The sequence below is a fragment of the Rana temporaria genome, chromosome 4, assembly GCF_905171775.1.
Source record: "Rana temporaria chromosome 4, aRanTem1.1, whole genome shotgun sequence".
Classification (NCBI taxonomy): Eukaryota; Metazoa; Chordata; class Amphibia; order Anura; family Ranidae; genus Rana; species Rana temporaria.
The window spans coordinates 204,610,888-204,628,177 of NC_053492.1; the positions used below are offsets into that span (position 1 = coordinate 204,610,888).

The 17,290-nt window shown below is 41.2% G+C and overlaps 1 protein-coding gene across 1 annotated transcript in view; it reads right to left on the minus strand.

Annotated features, from left to right (window-relative positions):
- ABCC5 (ATP binding cassette subfamily C member 5) overlaps positions 1-17,290 on the minus strand; it is a 117,809-nt gene that overhangs the window by 83,192 nt on the left and 17,327 nt on the right. The window contains exons 3-4 of the mRNA XM_040349739.1: positions 3,953-4,113; positions 3,665-3,820 (exon numbers count right to left, since the gene is read on the minus strand). Coding sequence (XP_040205673.1) covers positions 3,665-3,820; positions 3,953-4,113 — 317 coding nt within the window. The remainder of the gene's footprint in view (positions 1-3,664; positions 3,821-3,952; positions 4,114-17,290) is intronic.

A 17,290-nucleotide genomic window follows, 5' to 3' on the forward strand; every position in this document is an offset into this window, starting at 1 on the left:
ATAACACAAAATTTAATCAGCGATTAGTGCTTTTGTGAAGGAATGCAATGAGCATAAGGATTCATTAAAAAATGTCTATTCTCTATGCATCTTATTATACTATAGAGTCTATATTGCCTTTTCATGTATACCACTGCTGTAATCCTTCCTTACTCAAATCAGTTCCTAATAACACCCCTCCCACCAAAAACACTGAAGACCAAACATGGCGAATGCCCCCCTCTCCCACACAGCTTTTGGAATGCGGAGGTGAAGATACATCAGAGGGCCGGCTAAGATCGACACCCCATTTTTGTATTCTTCTTGTATCGGGGCCAAATAAATGCGCTTTCTAGTTCACATTAACATAATAGTGACGTATCATGCTTTATGTAGAAGTTTGTATTGCCTGCAATAAAGCAGAGATAATGGTGTAGTTCAACAGAGATGGTCGTGTCCGTGAGTTATCCCTAGCCGTGCACGCAAAGTTATCTGAACTTTTAATTTGGAACAGCAGTAGAATCCATATTAACCCCTTTGCGGTTAACGTAACTATCACACTTTGATGGGTTTAAATTTTTCATATCGTATCCTTTTTTTTCCTCCCTCGCTCTCATTTTCTCCCCATCTGTTTTTCCTTCCCCCTTCCCCACCGCTGTTAATTCTCAAAGTTTAACAGCACTCCAACTGGTTGCACAGTTCAGGACTATAGGCAATTTCTTTAATATTACAGACTACTTCATATTTCAGTATGAGTGTTGAGGAGTCACATCTTCGATGCTGGATACCCGGGAGGACAAAATGGAAGTTGAAGACTCCCATTCTATATGCACTCACCAGTTATAGCAGTGTTCAGTATACTGCATTGTTTAAAAAGAATGTAAGATGATGAAACTCTCTAAGGAGTGTCAACAAATTAAAACAGCGCTATCAAATAACTGTGCATATTTGACTATATAAAATACATTACTACAACCCATATGTAATGATATACAGTGATAATAAACAAAATATATCCAGTTTAAGAAGTAAACACTAAACTGTGACTGTAATAATAAACACCCGTGATTGACTTAAACGTGAAGTGAACGCACTGAAAGTGCAAGAGACAGTCTTTAAAAAATTTTAGAATGTGGCCAAACAAAGCAAAGTTCATGTGTATAAGGATCCTGCGATCTTCAAATTTTTTCAAAAACTTCCACCACACCCGACAGTGCTCAGTGATTCCTCCCCCATCAAATGGACACTCACCGGATAGGTATGCCTCACACTCTCGTGTTTTGGCACAAAAAACCTTATCAGATGTAGTTGTTCCCGTCAATAAAGATGTAATCCAAATATGACATCCAATCAGTTCCACATATATGTCAGAGAGAGACAAAAGAAGTGCAAATAGTGTGATACCATCAAAGGTTTAATAGCACACCAAAATAAAACTTCAAACAGTGCACTCACAAACAAAATCTTGTAAAACAGCAGAATATCACATCAAGAAACTCCTTCAAACGTCAAAATGGTGAGAAGCGGTCACGGCGGACCCCCGATCAGCGAGAAAAAGTGAAACCAATTCTCCTACTCACGGTGCCATGGACTTCTGTCAGATGCAGCTGCACATCCACTTAAATAAAAAAAAAAAACTTCAAACGCACTCTGCATCCAAAAACGCAGCACTCACTAGTAAAATTAGACTGTATGGCAATACCCCGACATGTTTCGTTATAAAAACTTATTCATGGGACTAACCACACAGTCATAAATGGTTACCTTATATCTGATGTAGTCAGATCAATCAGCCTATCAGTCCTGGGCGTTTTCCCACTTCCTCCAAAACTGTGGGCGGAAGTAAACGATAATCCCAAACTACTGTGGGCTGACAGCATCATCCACCACCACTGGCTGGTGTATGAATCAATCAGCCAGTGCGATAGGCGTGGCGCCAGTCCCCAGATTCCAATAGGTGAGAGAGTATGTTAATCACATCCCCCAACAGCAGCAGTCTGAGCCAATCACGTGCTGCACAGCGCATCCCGCTCCGCCTACAACGATGGGCGGGCCTAAAGCGATTATGCAGCCAAAGCTAGGAGGAAGTCAGCGCCTCCTCCATTGGCTGGCTGTCTTACCCAGCAGCTGCATCTGACAGAAGTCCATGGCACCGTGAGTAGGAGAATTGGTTTCACTTTTTCTCGCTGATCGGGGGTCCGCCGTGACCGCTTCTCACCATTTTGACGTTTGAAGGAGTTTCTTGATGTGATATTCTGCTGTTTTACAAGATTTTGTTTGTGAGTGCACTGTTTGAAGTTTTATTTTGGTGTGCTATTAAACCTTTGATGGTATCACACTATTTGCACTTCTTTTGTCTCTCTCTGACATATATGTGGAACTGATTGGATGTCATATTTGGATTACATCTTTATTGACGGGAACAACTACATCTGATAAGGTTTTTTGTGCCAAAACACGAGAGTGTGAGGCATACCTATCCGGTGAGTGTCCATTTGATGGGGGAGGAATCACTGAGCACTGTCGGGTGTGGTGGAAGTTTTTGAAAAAATTTGAAGATCGCAGGATCCTTATACACATGAACTTTGCTTTGTTTGGCCACATTCTAAAATTTTTTAAAGACTGTCTCTTGCACTTTCAGTGCGTTCACTTCACGTTTAAGTCAATCACGGGTGTTTATTATTACAGTCACAGTTTAGTGTTTACTTCTTAAACTGGATATATTTTGTTTATTATCACTGTATATCATTACATATGGGTTGTAGTAATGTATTTTATATAGTCAAATATGCACAGTTATTTGATAGCGCTGTTTTAATTTGTTGACACTCCTTAGAGAGTTTCATCATCTTACATTCTTTTTGTTCACTTATTATCTTCTAAACAGCAGCTAGGCATCATCCACTCCTCCATAGGCGCAACGGTGGGCGACTTTCTGGGGCGCATTCTATAGATCACCCATTGTTACTATACTGCATTGTTTATTGTTCACACACACAAAAAAAAAAAAACACACTCACACACACACACACACACACACACACACACACTTTAACCACTTCAACCCCGGAAGGATTTGCCCCCTTAATGACAGGCCATTTTTTGCGATACGGCACTGTTGCTTTAACTGACAATTGCGCAGGGGTTAACTGTTCCCTAGCTGTGTTCTAACTGTAGAGGGGATGGGCTGCCAATCACATGACAGAGATTCACTGTTCCCGATCACTGGGAACAGAAGATCTCCAACATGTGCCCTGTCAGAACGGGGAACCACCTTGTTTACATAGGCAGTGCTTTCTATGGGGGCACTCGTGCATGCTCAATCCCGAGCAGGGCAGCTCGGTTTCAATTCCCCCCTCCATCTCCCTGCCAATGGCTCCTGTTGCTCTCACCAAAGCCTGTAGCAGTCTTTCGGCTTACTCCTCTCTATGCTGGATATTGCAGCCAGAAACATCGATAGGAGTAAGCCAAAATAATCTTCCTACATTTAGATGCAAATATGCCTTTACAGTGTTGAGAAGCGTGTATTCTTCAATCACACATCCAGCTTCACTATAATACAATTAGGTATATACTGTAGGTGTAAAAAACGAATCTCAAATACAGGATTTTAAAATGTTCTTTTTGTGCATGAGCCCTAAAAAATAGAACAAAAAGGAGAGTGAGAGACCCACTAATGACATACCGTCTGCTGTTAACATCAGAAGACTCATGTTGAGACAAAGGCCAGACGTCTTCAAGAAACAGCTCGCCCTTCTTGTAAGCCACACGTGCCAGTGGTGTTAACCAGGAGAAAGTCATGAAGGAAAACAATCCTGCATTATCCACTGGATGCTGGTGTCTGTTCGAGAATAAAATAAAAACAAAAAAAGATTTTAACATGCTCTTCTGCTATGGACCAAGCAATATATATATAAAAAAAAAAAGGGGGGAGGATTAAAATTGAATTAATACTGAAAATAAACACACTTACTTTGACGTAAGTCGAAAAGGTTTAAGCAGATGTAACCCATAGTGATATTTTCCGCTATGGTGGTGCTCACTCAGTATCTGCAAGTTGGAGTGCATGGAGATGTCCAAGGGAAGACCCTCTGCTCGTGCAGCCGTCTCCAACGCATCCTGGCAATCCACAAGCTTTGAATTAAAACAGAATGAATTAGAACAGGGTTTAACTCAACTTGACTAAATCAAGTAGCTGTCAGCACATCATTCTTGCCAGGCTCTTCTACAGCCTTGTCAGACATCCTATACAAAATTACTTTCAGAAAGTCTTTAAATACCCAAGCACATTAATGAAAAAAAGTTTTTTTGGTGGAATAATTTCCAAAAACACAAAACAATAAACAGGTTGGCAGCACGTAGGTACCAACACATTTCCCAACAGCTGATAGAAAATTTTAAACTTTCATCTTTCTAACATACTGGAAAATCCTTTTTTGAAAACAATTTCGAGAAAGAGCTGAAGGACGGCCCCGTACTACGTGATCAGCTGTCAGCCAATGACAGCTGATCACGTCATGTAAACAAAGGCTCGGTAATCTTTTTCTCTCCTCGCTGACAGCGTGAGGAGAAAAAAAAAAAAAAAAGAAAAAGCAGATCCCTAGCTTATGTGCAAGGAACATCGGTCCCAGAAGAGGAAGAGGCAATTCTGCCTCGTCTGTGCCAATCAGTACCTCCTGCCAGTGCCTCAGTGCCACCTAGGCAGCACTGCTAATCAGTGTAACCTACCAGTGCCCATTTTTGCCACCGCGCCATCTCCAGAAGTGGGGAAAGGGACCTGTCAAAAATAGGTCTCTGTTCCTCCCTGAAAGACGAATAAGCAGGAGTTCTACTTTTGGATTGAACTCCACTTAAAGCGGGAGTTCACCCATTTAAAAAAAAAAAAAAAATCTCCCCTTAGCTTCCTGCTCGTTCGGTCTAGGGGAATCGGCTATTTATATTAAAATATAAGCAGTACTTACCCGTTTTCGAGCTGCATCTTCTTCCGTCGCTTCCGGGTATGGGTCTTCGGGAGCGGGCGTTCCTTCTTGAGTGACAGCCTTCCGAGAGGCTTCCGACGGTCGCATCCGTCGCGTCACTCGTAGCCGAAAGAAGCCGAACGTCGGTGCGGCTCTATACTGCGCCTGCGCACCGACGTTCGGCTTCTTTCGGAAAATCGTGACGCGATGGATGCGACCGTCGGAAGCCTCTCGGAAACCTGTCAATCAAGAAGGAACGCCCATTCCCGAAGCCCATACCCGGAAGCGACGGAGAGGATGCGTCTCGTAAACGGGTAAGTACTGCACATATTTTAAAATAAATAGCCGATTCCCCTAGTAATAACGAGCAGGAATCTAAGGGGGAAAAGTGCCCTCTAAGGGTGAACCCCCGCTTTAAATACTGCTTCAATGAGAATGTATTGATAATTTTGGATACAGTTATTTTGTCCCTTAAAAAGGTGCACAGGTTTGGAAGCCCGACTCATCTGGTATTTGTTTACTGGATACCACCTCATCTTTTATAACATTATAACTTCAACCTTTTTAGTTTACTGGGCCTCTGCTTTCATAAAGGATATAATCTTTCGGGTTTTTAGGTAATTTGCTAGCCATAAAAAAATTCAGATTTTACAAAACGTATGCAAAAAATGAAAAGAATAAAAATAAATTGCTTCAGAGGGGAAGTGGTTAAAAAGAAAATACAACAATTTTTGCTGCAATACTGAGATTTAATAAGATTTTCAACATCCTGGCCACATTCCAGCTGTCCAGGGACTGAACAGTGAAAGGAAAAGCAGTTCTTTGATGCACGTGACTTGACTGTCACTCTGCTTTCACTTACTCACAGGCTTGGCTGAGAACAACAGGAGCCATTGGCAGGGAGAAGAGAGGGGGAATTGAGACCGAGCATGCACGAGTGCCCCCATAGAAAATCGGCTTCCTAAGGTGGGCACTTAGCGAGGGGGGGGGTGGAGAACCAAGAGCAAAGAAGGAGAGAAGGATTGAGGCTGCTCTGTTCAAAATTATTGCACAGAGTATGAAAGTAGGACATGTTCATAAAAGGTAACATTTTTATTTTTAACATAAGGCTTTATAGTCACTACAGCTTTAAAGTGTTTTTTTTTATTATTAATAATAATGTTACCTTTACAAACATGTCATACTTGCATGCTCTGTGCAATAATTTTGCACAGAGCAGCCTCAATCCTCCTCTTCTCAGGTCCCCGCCAGCACTCTGGGCACCTGCCCCCATAGCAAGCCATGGGGGTGTGCGTGCTCGCTGCCTCCCCAACCCTGATCTGTGTCCCTAATGCACAAAGAAACTAGCACCTGCTAAATCCCAGTCAGAGGAGGAAGAGCCTTAAGCCTGGATCGAGATCAGGCTTAGGCAAGAATTAGGAGGGGCTGTGGCGGGAGCTGCACACAGTGTTTTTTTACCTTCATGCACAGAATGTAAAAAAAATAAAAAAAAGCCTAGACAGGACATCATTTAAAGGTGCTGGAAAACCATTAGCAAAAAGCACATACACTAAAAATTATACATTGGAAATGGTTCCTCTCTAATGAAGTATAGAATAAAAAAATAAAATTGTTTACAAAATATCAAATGCTAGACATATACAGCAAATCTCTGAAAATAGAAACTGTGCATCAAGTGAAGAGCTAAATGGTCATTGCTAAATATGGCATCTAAGTGCTGTTTAATGATACTTTACAATGATAAAACATTGCACTGCATTATGATTCCATTAAAAATGGCAAATCCAGAGAGAATTACTGTCATATCAGTCTCAGAGCTTCTGCAATGTAAAAATAGACAAGGATCCTTCCTCCTCCGGTACATTTTGTATTAATGAGATTTAAATCCAGATATCAATAAGTGGCTCAAAAAAAAAAAAAAAAAAAAAATCAGGTGATGCAGACATCAGTTCATTTTATCAATTTATAGATGGAAGAACTTCAAATGGAAAAACACATTATCTGGTCCAACAGCAGGCCACAAACTACTCCAATGCCAAATATTACAGAATCCTTAAATACTTAAAAGGAGTTGTAAAGTCATAAGGTTCATCATAAAGCATTCTATGCATTAAGATAAAACGCCTTCTGAGTGCAGCTCCCCCTTCAGCACCCCTAATACTTACACTACATTACCAAAAGTATTGGGACGTCTGCCTTTACACGAACATGAACATTAATGGTATTCCAGTCTTAGTCTGTAGGGTTCGGTATTGAGGTGGCCCACCCTTTGCAGCTATAACATCTTCAACACTTTTGGGAAGGATGTCCACAAGGTTTAGGAGAGTGTCTATGGGAATGTTTGACCATTCTTCCAGTATCACATTTGTGAGGTCAGGCACTGAGATTGGATGAGGTCTGGCTTGCAGTCGCTACTTTGATTCATCCCAAAGGTGTTCTTTCAGGTTGAAGTCAGGACTCTGCGCAGGCCAGTGAAGTTCCTCCACCCAAAACACATTCATCCATGCATTTATGGACCGGACTAAGATGCCTTTAAAGTTCATGTAAAGGCAGGTGTCCCAATACTTCTGGTAATAAAGTGAACCTGAGCCTCATCTCTGTCCACAAGTAACTCAACCATCCGAGAGCGAGAGTGAGAGCGAACGCTTGCTGTGGGGGCAGAAGCACAGAATAGGCACCCAAGAAGAGGAGGATTGGGGCTGCTCTGTACAAATCCACTGCTGAGAACAGTCAAGTATAAACATGTTTTTATATTAAAATAAGTCACGTGACTTCCAGGCTGACGTTTGTTATGTGCTGCCCGCTCAGCCCCTCCCACTGTAGTCATTAGATCAGGGAGGAGAGCGGCGGGAGGTCATGTGACAGCACTGTCTACACTTTATTTTCCATTGTATCTATGCCATGGTTGTCAGTTGTCATACAGGCTGCACTTGAAACATGCCTGCTCTTTTCATTTCCATTACATAGTGGATTGATGGGGCAAGTAGTTTACACAAGATGAGCTTTTTTGCCTTTTCTTTTAAGCTCAAAGAAAAAAAAGACAAGACACTGCATAAGGGACAAAATCAACAGTTTAGTAACTTTCAATGCTTAGGTATTATTTTCTCAATTCTCAAAACAGTCGAGTTACATTAGACTCCTGTGGAAAAAGCAACAGGTATTTCGTTAACTTGCTGAAAAAGGTTTTTAGCCTGGAGTAGTGAAAACGAATGCAATCAGTGATTATAGAGAATGGGGCAGAGAGATCAGAACAGACGCCACATCCCAATATAATAATAGAACAAAAAGGAGAAAGCGGTAACAAGCCTCTGCACTAAAGGTGCAATCAAGAATAATAAAATTACAATTAGATACAATTTTATATTTTATTACAAAAAAAAAAAAAAACACATGATAGAAGTTTTTCTCATCCTCATCAAAATCATTTGTTCTATTCAAAGCATATTTACACTTACACACACACACACACACACACTCTACCACTCGGCATGTTTCGCTTTATACAACTTCTTTCAGGAGATTCAGGTGTGTTGTATTGAATGCTATAGATAACACAAAAAAACACAAAAAAACACAAGAACGAATTTCATGTTTTTGACAGAATAAAGTAGCCATCATATTGTTGGCATACAATATGCATATTTTTACAGATAGATTAATAATATCACTGTACATTTATAAATTTAGATATAAGGATATAGGATGAAGATAAACCTACCCAAACCGATTAAACACGGACTTAATAGAAATTGGATAGAAAAAGATCTTCAATTTTCAAAGGATGCCTTATATCTAAATGTACGGTGATATTATTGATCCATCTGTAAAAATATGCATATTGATTGTATGCCAAAAATATGATGGATACTTTATTCTGTCAAAAACATGAAATTCAGTCTGGTCTTTGTTATCTATAGCATTTAATACAACACACCTGAATTGCGTGAAGAAGCTGAATAAAACACACACACACACACACACACACACACACACACACACACACACACACACACACACACACACACTTTGAATATAACAAACGATTTTGATAAGGATGAAAAAACTTGTATCATGTTTTTTATTGTTGTAATAAAATATAAAATTTTATCCAATTGTAATTATTCTTGATTTGAGTCCCATGGGCATGTTACCCCTTTCTCCTTTTTGTTCTAATGCAATAACTGCATCCAAGGACTGGCAAGTTGCAATATATTACATTTTTATTTTGGGTTTAGCTTAAAACTCCATCAAAATTATATCCCATGCGAACACCCAAACCATAATCTCTATTCTCGACTGACGGGAACTCTGTAACCCACATAGAGTTCCCCCCCTATGAGAAATTGTGTTTAGCACAATAACAAAAGTCCTAGAATATTTGTCATGTGTGGGCACTGTTCCTTGAGTGGATAGTGGTGCTCACTGACCCTTAATATGTTATATTAGATGATATGGCTACACAGGCTTATATACTAAATTTTTAATAAATAGTGCAGCGTTAAACGAACAAAAAGTGGTGTGACAGATAAAGTGACCACAAAAAGGCTAAATGAGGACAAACAAGTGTAGGATGATGAAACCCATGAATAAATCAAGTGATGCAAGAGTCCATATGTAATGAACACACGGTGTGGAAAATTCTTCAAAGAAACAACACTGGATGCTGGATGGGGCTCGGGCTTTCACACTGGAGTGAATAGAGCAGCAGTTTAAGGGCGGAATGCATACGCTATTTTTAACGTATAGCGCCTGCAAAAAGCCCTCAGGGGCTTTTTTTCTCAACCGCCAGCGCATCGCCTCAGTGTGAAAGTCCTCGGGCTTTCACATTGAGTATGCAGTGCAGGAGTTTTTCAGGCGGTATAGCAGCGCTATTTTTAGCGCTGTACCGCCTGAAAAACTCCAGTGTGAAAGAGGTCTTAGTGTGGTTGCCTGTATTGTTCCTTTAATGTATAATGATCATTGTAGACCGAGCTGAGACGCCAGAGCACTTCCAGCTACACCGACAGCTTCCCCTGTGAGGCTGTGACAAGCTCCCTTCTCCTGTGCAAGTCTTCACTCAAAGTCCAGCATAGCAATACTGTACAGTGCCTTGCAAAAGTATTCACCCCCTTGGCATTTTTCGTTATTTGTTGCCTCACAACCTGGAATTACCAGGAATTGTTTGAGGATTTGCATCATTTTATTTACAGAACATGCCCACAACCTTGAGAGCCGGTTCACACTGGGGCGACCTGGGATCCGACTGCGTGCTCGGATAAGGGTCTGGTATGGAATTGGGGGGAACCCCCACAAAGTTTTTCGGTGTAGGGGGTTCCCCTTGAAAACCATACCAGACATAAGGGCCTGGAATGGTCCTAGAAGAGAACCCATGCCGTTTTTTTTTTTTTATAATTTGGCATTGAGTTCCCCCTCCTGGAGGCGACTTCAAGTCGTGTTGTAAGTCGCGTTGTGATTCATACTCAAGTCGTGTTCAAGTTGCCTCCCAAAGTCGTGCTGAAAGTCGTGTTGCCCCAGTGTGAACCGGCTCTGAAGATTTATTTATTTTTATTGTGAGGCAAACAACAAATAGGACAAAATAACAGAAAAAGTCGATGTGCACAATTATTCACCCCACCCTAAAGTTAATACTTTGTAGAGCCACAGCTATCACAGCTCCAAGTCGCTTTGGATAAGTCTCCATGAGCTTACCACATTTTACCACTGGGATTTTTGCCCATTCATCTGTGCAAAATTGCTCCAGCTCCTTCAAGTTGTAGGATTTGCACTTGTGAACAGCAATCTTTAAGGCTGACTACAGATTTTTCTATTGGATTGAGGTCTGGGCTTTGACTAGGCCATTCCAACGCATTTACATGTTTCCCCTTTTCCCCTTAAAGTGTTGCTTTAGCTGTTTGGGGTCATTGTCCTACTGGAAGGTGAACCTCCGTCCTAGCCTCAAATCACACAGAGTGGTACGAATAGCCCTGTATTTAGCACCATCCATCTTTCCCCCTCAACCCTCACCTGTTTCCCAGTCTCGACTGTTGAAAAACATCCCCACAGCATGATGCTGCCACCACCTTTGTTTCACTGTGGGGATGGTGTTTGAGTGATGTGTTGGGTTTGTGCCAGAAAGAAATGGCATTTTCTTTGATGGCAATCAAATTTGAGGAATCGGACATGTTGGAAATTTTTGGAAAAACAAAAGAATTTCTGATCAATGATGGGAGATACGTGCAAGAAATGTAATAGAAAAAAAACTGCACATTCTTTTATATTCCCAGAGAGAAACAATTATTCCCGGAGAGAAATAAATATTCCCGGCAACATGACGTTTTAGTCAGCCGAATTTCGAAAATCAATGGTGGCATCATCGGATCACAAAAAAAAATGTATTAACTTTCTGATTTTGAAAAGAAAATTTGTTCGAAATTCGACCGTGTATGGCCTGCTTTAGTCTTTATGGCAGTGTATGGCTAGTGGTGCCTCTTGCTTAGGTGTTGAAGCCTCTGGGGCCTTTCAAAAAGGTGTGTATATGTAATGAAAGATCATGTGACACTTAGACACACGGGTGGAAATTATGGCACTAAGTATGTGACTTCTGAAGAAGATAATTGGTTGCACCAGAGTATTTCATGGGCTTCATACCAAAGGGGGTGAATGCATACGCACATGCCAATTATTTTATTTATGTATATATTTTTCTAATTTTACTTCACCAACTTTGACTATTGTGTTCTGATCCATCACATACAATTCAGATAAAAAAAAATAAAAAAAGCATTGAACCAAAGGCTGTAATGTAACAAAATACGTAAAAAGCCAAAGGGGGGTGAAAACTTTCGCAAGGCACTGTATATGTATACTGCACCTCCCAGTCCCCCTGTGTGGATATTTTTTTTATTATTATTTCTTCATTTTCTCATGAATTAGGATGTACAATGCATCCTTACTGATGAGGGAACGCTGAACAGGAACCTTTAATCAGCTCCTCCCATCCTGTATACACCCATTGACTACACAGGGACAGTGTCCCTCCCTGGAAGGGATGTCACTAGCTTTCAGTAGCCACACCCATTTCCTGCTTTTAGACACGGAAGTTAGAGAGATTGAAAAATGTGACAGCAGTGATTACTGAAAAAAAAAAAAAAAAAAAAAAAAGTTTTTTCCATTTTGAGGCATAAGGCTGAACTTGGCTCACAGTAATGATTTCATGGGAGAATTTAAGCTTGCACAAAACCATGTGATTGGTGTTGTAACCAACAGTGTGACCTACTGTGCAACTTCAGCAGAAAATCTAAAGCAAAGCAGAAATGAAAATGCCTGTCTAGACCAGAAATGTGTTAAAAAGGAACAGAAGACTGGTTGAAGGAGAAGTTTACTCAGCTTGCACAATTTCTGACCATCTAGCAGCACTAAAGCCTACGCTAAGCATTTATAGCTCATCCTTCAGTCACCTCTACATAGACCAAAATGTGAAGTTCACCCAAGACTACTGGATGAATATATAATTTAAAGTGCAAGTTCACCTTTACAGAATATATGAAAAAAAAATGTGAACTTACACTGGGCCCCCTCCATATCGCTTCCAATTCCATTGACCTGGAGTCCAACGATCACCCGTTCTGATACATCAGGTAGCCGCTTTACCGGTCCAGGGATCTGAAATCCCTGTAGCTTTCTCTCTTATTCAGCGCTGACATCCGAGGACCAAGCGATTGCTCGTCCTCATCTGCTGACTTTGTGGGCGCGCTGGACAGGTACATTGCAGGGATTTCCTCTCACTTCCCGTTTGGCTGGGAAAGGAAATGTAGGGAAATCTCCGCAATAAGACATTGATGGTGAAAAAAAAAAAAAAGAAAGACGGATTATAACCCTCTCTTTCGCCATACAAAATAAAAAGTCTTGCCTTCAGTTCTACTTCAAGTGCTGTGAGGTAAAGCCAACCAATAACAGTTTTAGTTCTGTCCTGCTGCCAGAGAGGCAATCAGCCAATAAAAGTTCTGTTGTCACTGTAAAATATTGATCCCCAGGGCAATACACTGGATCAGCCAGTGCATTCAGAAGCTAGAAGAATGAGAAGCAGGAGGAATATATTAGGTATGACTAGGTGAAACAATAGCCTGTGACTCACTGAAGAGACCCAAGGGATACAGGAACAAGGAAGGGGACTCTGCAACTGCTGAGTCACCATGATAAATGGAACTACCAGCTGAATGAAAACATACCCTGTCTTAAATATCCAGCTTCTAACAAATATTTATGGTTTCTAAACAAGCAGACAGTTTTCTCTTTATGAACCTAGAATGCGCTTGTGTGTGTGTGTGTGTGTGTGTGTGTGTGTGTGTGTGTGTGTGTTTAAGAACTTTATACAGCACAAAACGTTTTTTTTTTTTTTTTTTTAAACACTGCTTTTCTCCTGCAAGGAGAAATTGTGTTTAGAAAGAAATTCTAACCCTTCCCTATGTTAGGAAATACAACAACTCTTGTGGTTGCTTTCCTCATTGAAGAGATTTAAAATAATTTTCTCTTCCTGTGACCAGGACAAGAAGAATGAGGATTCTCCAATGTGGAGCGCATATGGTAAATGGTAACATTAACCACTTGACAACCAGGCCTATTTTGGCACTTATCTAATCTAAATTTTGTTGCTAGAAAATTAATCAGAACCCCCAAACATCATATATATTTTTTTTTTTAGCAGACACCCTAGGGAATAAAATGGCGGTCATTGCAACTTTTTTTCCTCGCACGGTACTTGCGCAATAAGTTTACAAACGCCAAACGTTTTCGTGAATTAAAAAACAAAACAGTAAAGTTAGCCCAATTTTTTTGTACAATGTGAAAGATGATGTTACGCCGAGTAAATAGATAGCTAACATGTCACGCTTTAAAATTGCGCACACTCATGGAATGGTGCCAAACTTCGGTACTTAAAAATCTCCATAGGCGACGCTTTACATTTTTTTTACAGGTTACTATTTTCGAGTTACAGAGGAGGTCTAGTGCTAGAACGGTTGCACACCCTCTAACACACACGACAAAACCTCACATGTGGGGTTTGAACGGCGTTTACATATGTGGGCGGGACTTGCATGCGTGTTCGCTTCTGCGCACGGGGGACAGGGGCGTTTTTACATTTTTTTTATTTTTGATCACTTTTATTCCTATTACAAGGGATGTTTACATTCCTTGTAATAGGAATCACTGTGACAGGTCCTCTTTATGGAGAGATGTGGGGTCAATAAGACCCCACATCTCTCCTCCAGGCTTATAAGCATGAAATCGGTGAAAAAAAATTCACTGATCACATGCCGACAGCCGCAATTGCGGCTTTGTCTACTTCCGGGTATCGGGCGTGAAGTCAAAACGTCGCGTCCGGGCCTTCGACGGTCATAGAGATGACTGGTGACCATCTGGTCACCAGTCATCTCTATGCTTCCCAGGCAGCACTGGCCAATTCGCTCTCTGGGCCCCCGATGGCACGGGAGAGCCCGGGGAAGCACCGGATGGCGGTGGGGTGACGTCCCCTCCCGCCACCTATAAAAACGATCAAGCGGCGGAACTGCCGCTTTGATTTATTGTGCACAGAATCGGTGGCTGAAGACGGTGATATCTGAATGATGCCTGTAGCTGCAGGCATCATTCAGATATCACCGCACAAAGTCGAGGATGTCATATGACGTTCATCGGTTGTTAAAAAAAAAAAAAAAAGAGAAGGGGGGGGGGGGGGGGGGGTTAGAAGTTTTACATTTTTTATTACTTCTTAAATTAAATTCTATGTGCAATCATTAACTTTGCATGGTTTCCATTTCTTATAATAACGTCAATTTCATTTTAGAATCCATTTATGCAACAATCTAGAACATGTGTACAGGTTTACAAACTTTTTAGGGAGTAGTCTAGAGAAATTAGGAAGGCTCACAGTTAAGAGAACACTGAAGGGGAAAAAAAAAGGGGGTATTTTATTTTTTCTAAAGCGCTGCAGTTCGTTTCCAGTGATACTGAAATCAGCAAAAATCACCATCTTCAGCCATGACAACCAAATATTAGGTGAAAAGTCACCCTTCCCCCTCCCCACACATTTTCAGCCAGGAAATGAGCATTAAACCACATGATAAAATATTTAGATACAAATTTATAACATTTTTACAATGTGGTTTAAAGAACCAAACATTCTACTAATGTATACAAACCATTATACACAATTATCAGCAGACAGTTATTTTTTTAGTTTGAACTGGCAGTCTTTTGATCAAGCATCAGATGTACAAAAAGATCTAACTCAGAGTCTACAGCCATAATGGACCGGAGCAAAGCAAATGCAATTTCACAACACCAAGTATATGAACATTATAGAAAAAAAACAGATACCGTGTCAGTCTTTTGTAGACTGAACAGCACATATACAGTATCTCCACACTGAGTAAAGCTGGTCATACACAATTCATTTTTCATTTAACCAGCGGGTTGAACTCAATGTTGATGGGGGAATTCTTCCTTCCCGCTATGGTATGGTATTCTGACAGCGTAGAGTCTTCCCCACTGTCAAAATACAATATGTTTTGCCAGCTATAGCTGATGGCACTGATCATTCAGGAAAAACTTGTCAGGCTGTATACAAGTTCATCAAAAGATTGATTGTGTGGAACCAACGTTCCCATACATGGATAGAAGTTGAGCCATTCCCTGCTAGACTGGCAGAATTTCCATCCATGTATGGCTGGCTTGGCCATAAACTGTTCAAATCATGTATGAGCAGGCTGAATGTACACCATCAACTTGAGTACAACCAGCCTGCCGGGTCTTACATGCCATTATCGCTAGCAGCTGGTATACAATGTCTCCGCAGGAGGGATTTCTCCGTCAGAATTGTCCGTGTTGGTAGGGGAATCGAGCAACATTTGCACCGTGTATGGCCAGCCTTAAATAGAATAGCAATGCGTTTGTTTTTGCAACTAAAGGACCAGCTCAAAACAGGACACACTGCAACCTCCTAAGCAACAACACGTTAGTCTTAGGCAGTTAACAGGGATTAGACTAGCGATAGGGTGTTATCCATTTTGTTTCACTAGCAAGCCCATAGTTTCTAGGAAATTCAATGGACACACACTTCTGCTATACATCAACCATTGTCCTACAGTGGGAGGAGCAAGAACTACATTTTCTGATCAACTGCCTAGTAGTAAACATTGTCTTGTCACGAGTATCTATAGTATGGCGATCCAGAATAAGTTCATTCCAGTATACACATAAAAAGATCATATTGCAAAGACTGCGTAAACAACGCAATCAAAGGTTAGAATAACACCAATCCAGTAATGTAACTTGGGGCATCGGCAAAGAAAATGGAGCAGATCACTCTGATGCCTGCCACATTTGGTACAATTAGAAGCACTCTGTAGACCTATTTGAAATAGAAATTTGGGTTTCCAAGAAGCTCCGAATAATGAATAATTGGGTCAGAGTGAGATAGCGACACTCCAGGGACTGCTGGCAATAGCGCCTCCCACCAATCTTCAGAAATAGTATCACGGCCCCTATCCAACTATCTTTTACTGGTTGTGTATAAGGTGTTTAGTTACATTAGGTAATCAACAATACCAAAATGTATTCTTCCTATAACCATAAACAGCATCATAGGCACCAACTGACTCATTTTCTGTCCTGTCCCTGAAAAGCATGTCTAAGCTACAAGTATTTGATAAAGGGTAATTAATTATTATTATTATTATTATTATTATTATTATTATTATTATTATTATGGTTGTCCCGATACCGAGCATTTGTCCAATGCCCAATGCTCCAGATGCTTTACCCGATACCTGTACAGTCAGGGATGATCGGTGCGGCCGGGGGAGTTACAAACGCTGATCTCCCTGTAAAGATTTCTATAAAGCCTGACAGCTTCTCCACGGACCCCCCCTTTTCAGCTGCTTTAGTGAAATCTTTACAGCAGTGATAGGTGCTTGCAACCCACCCCCCCCCCACACACCAATCACCGCTGATTGTATCCTCCTCCAGTCAGCCCTCTGTACTGCTGCTGTCCTCCCCTGTGTCCCCCTCCATTGTGCTTCTCTCCCCGTCCGCGCGCCGCTTCGTGTGCCCCCTCAGTTGTGCTGCCCTCCCCCTCCGTGCTCTGTGTCCCGATCCATGTCCCCCTCTGTCCTCAATCTGTCAGGATGGAGAGCGGAGGTAGGAGCCGGTAAACCCAGCTCCTTTTCTGAATAAACAGAGTCAGTAATCACTGACTCTGTACATTCACATAACTGAAACATTGTAAGTGGTATTTACTATGCTTCAGCTTATGAATAGAGAGGAGCATCTGTCTCCTGTCCATTCATTTTCAGTGCAGCTGAGGCTGTTGAGAAAGG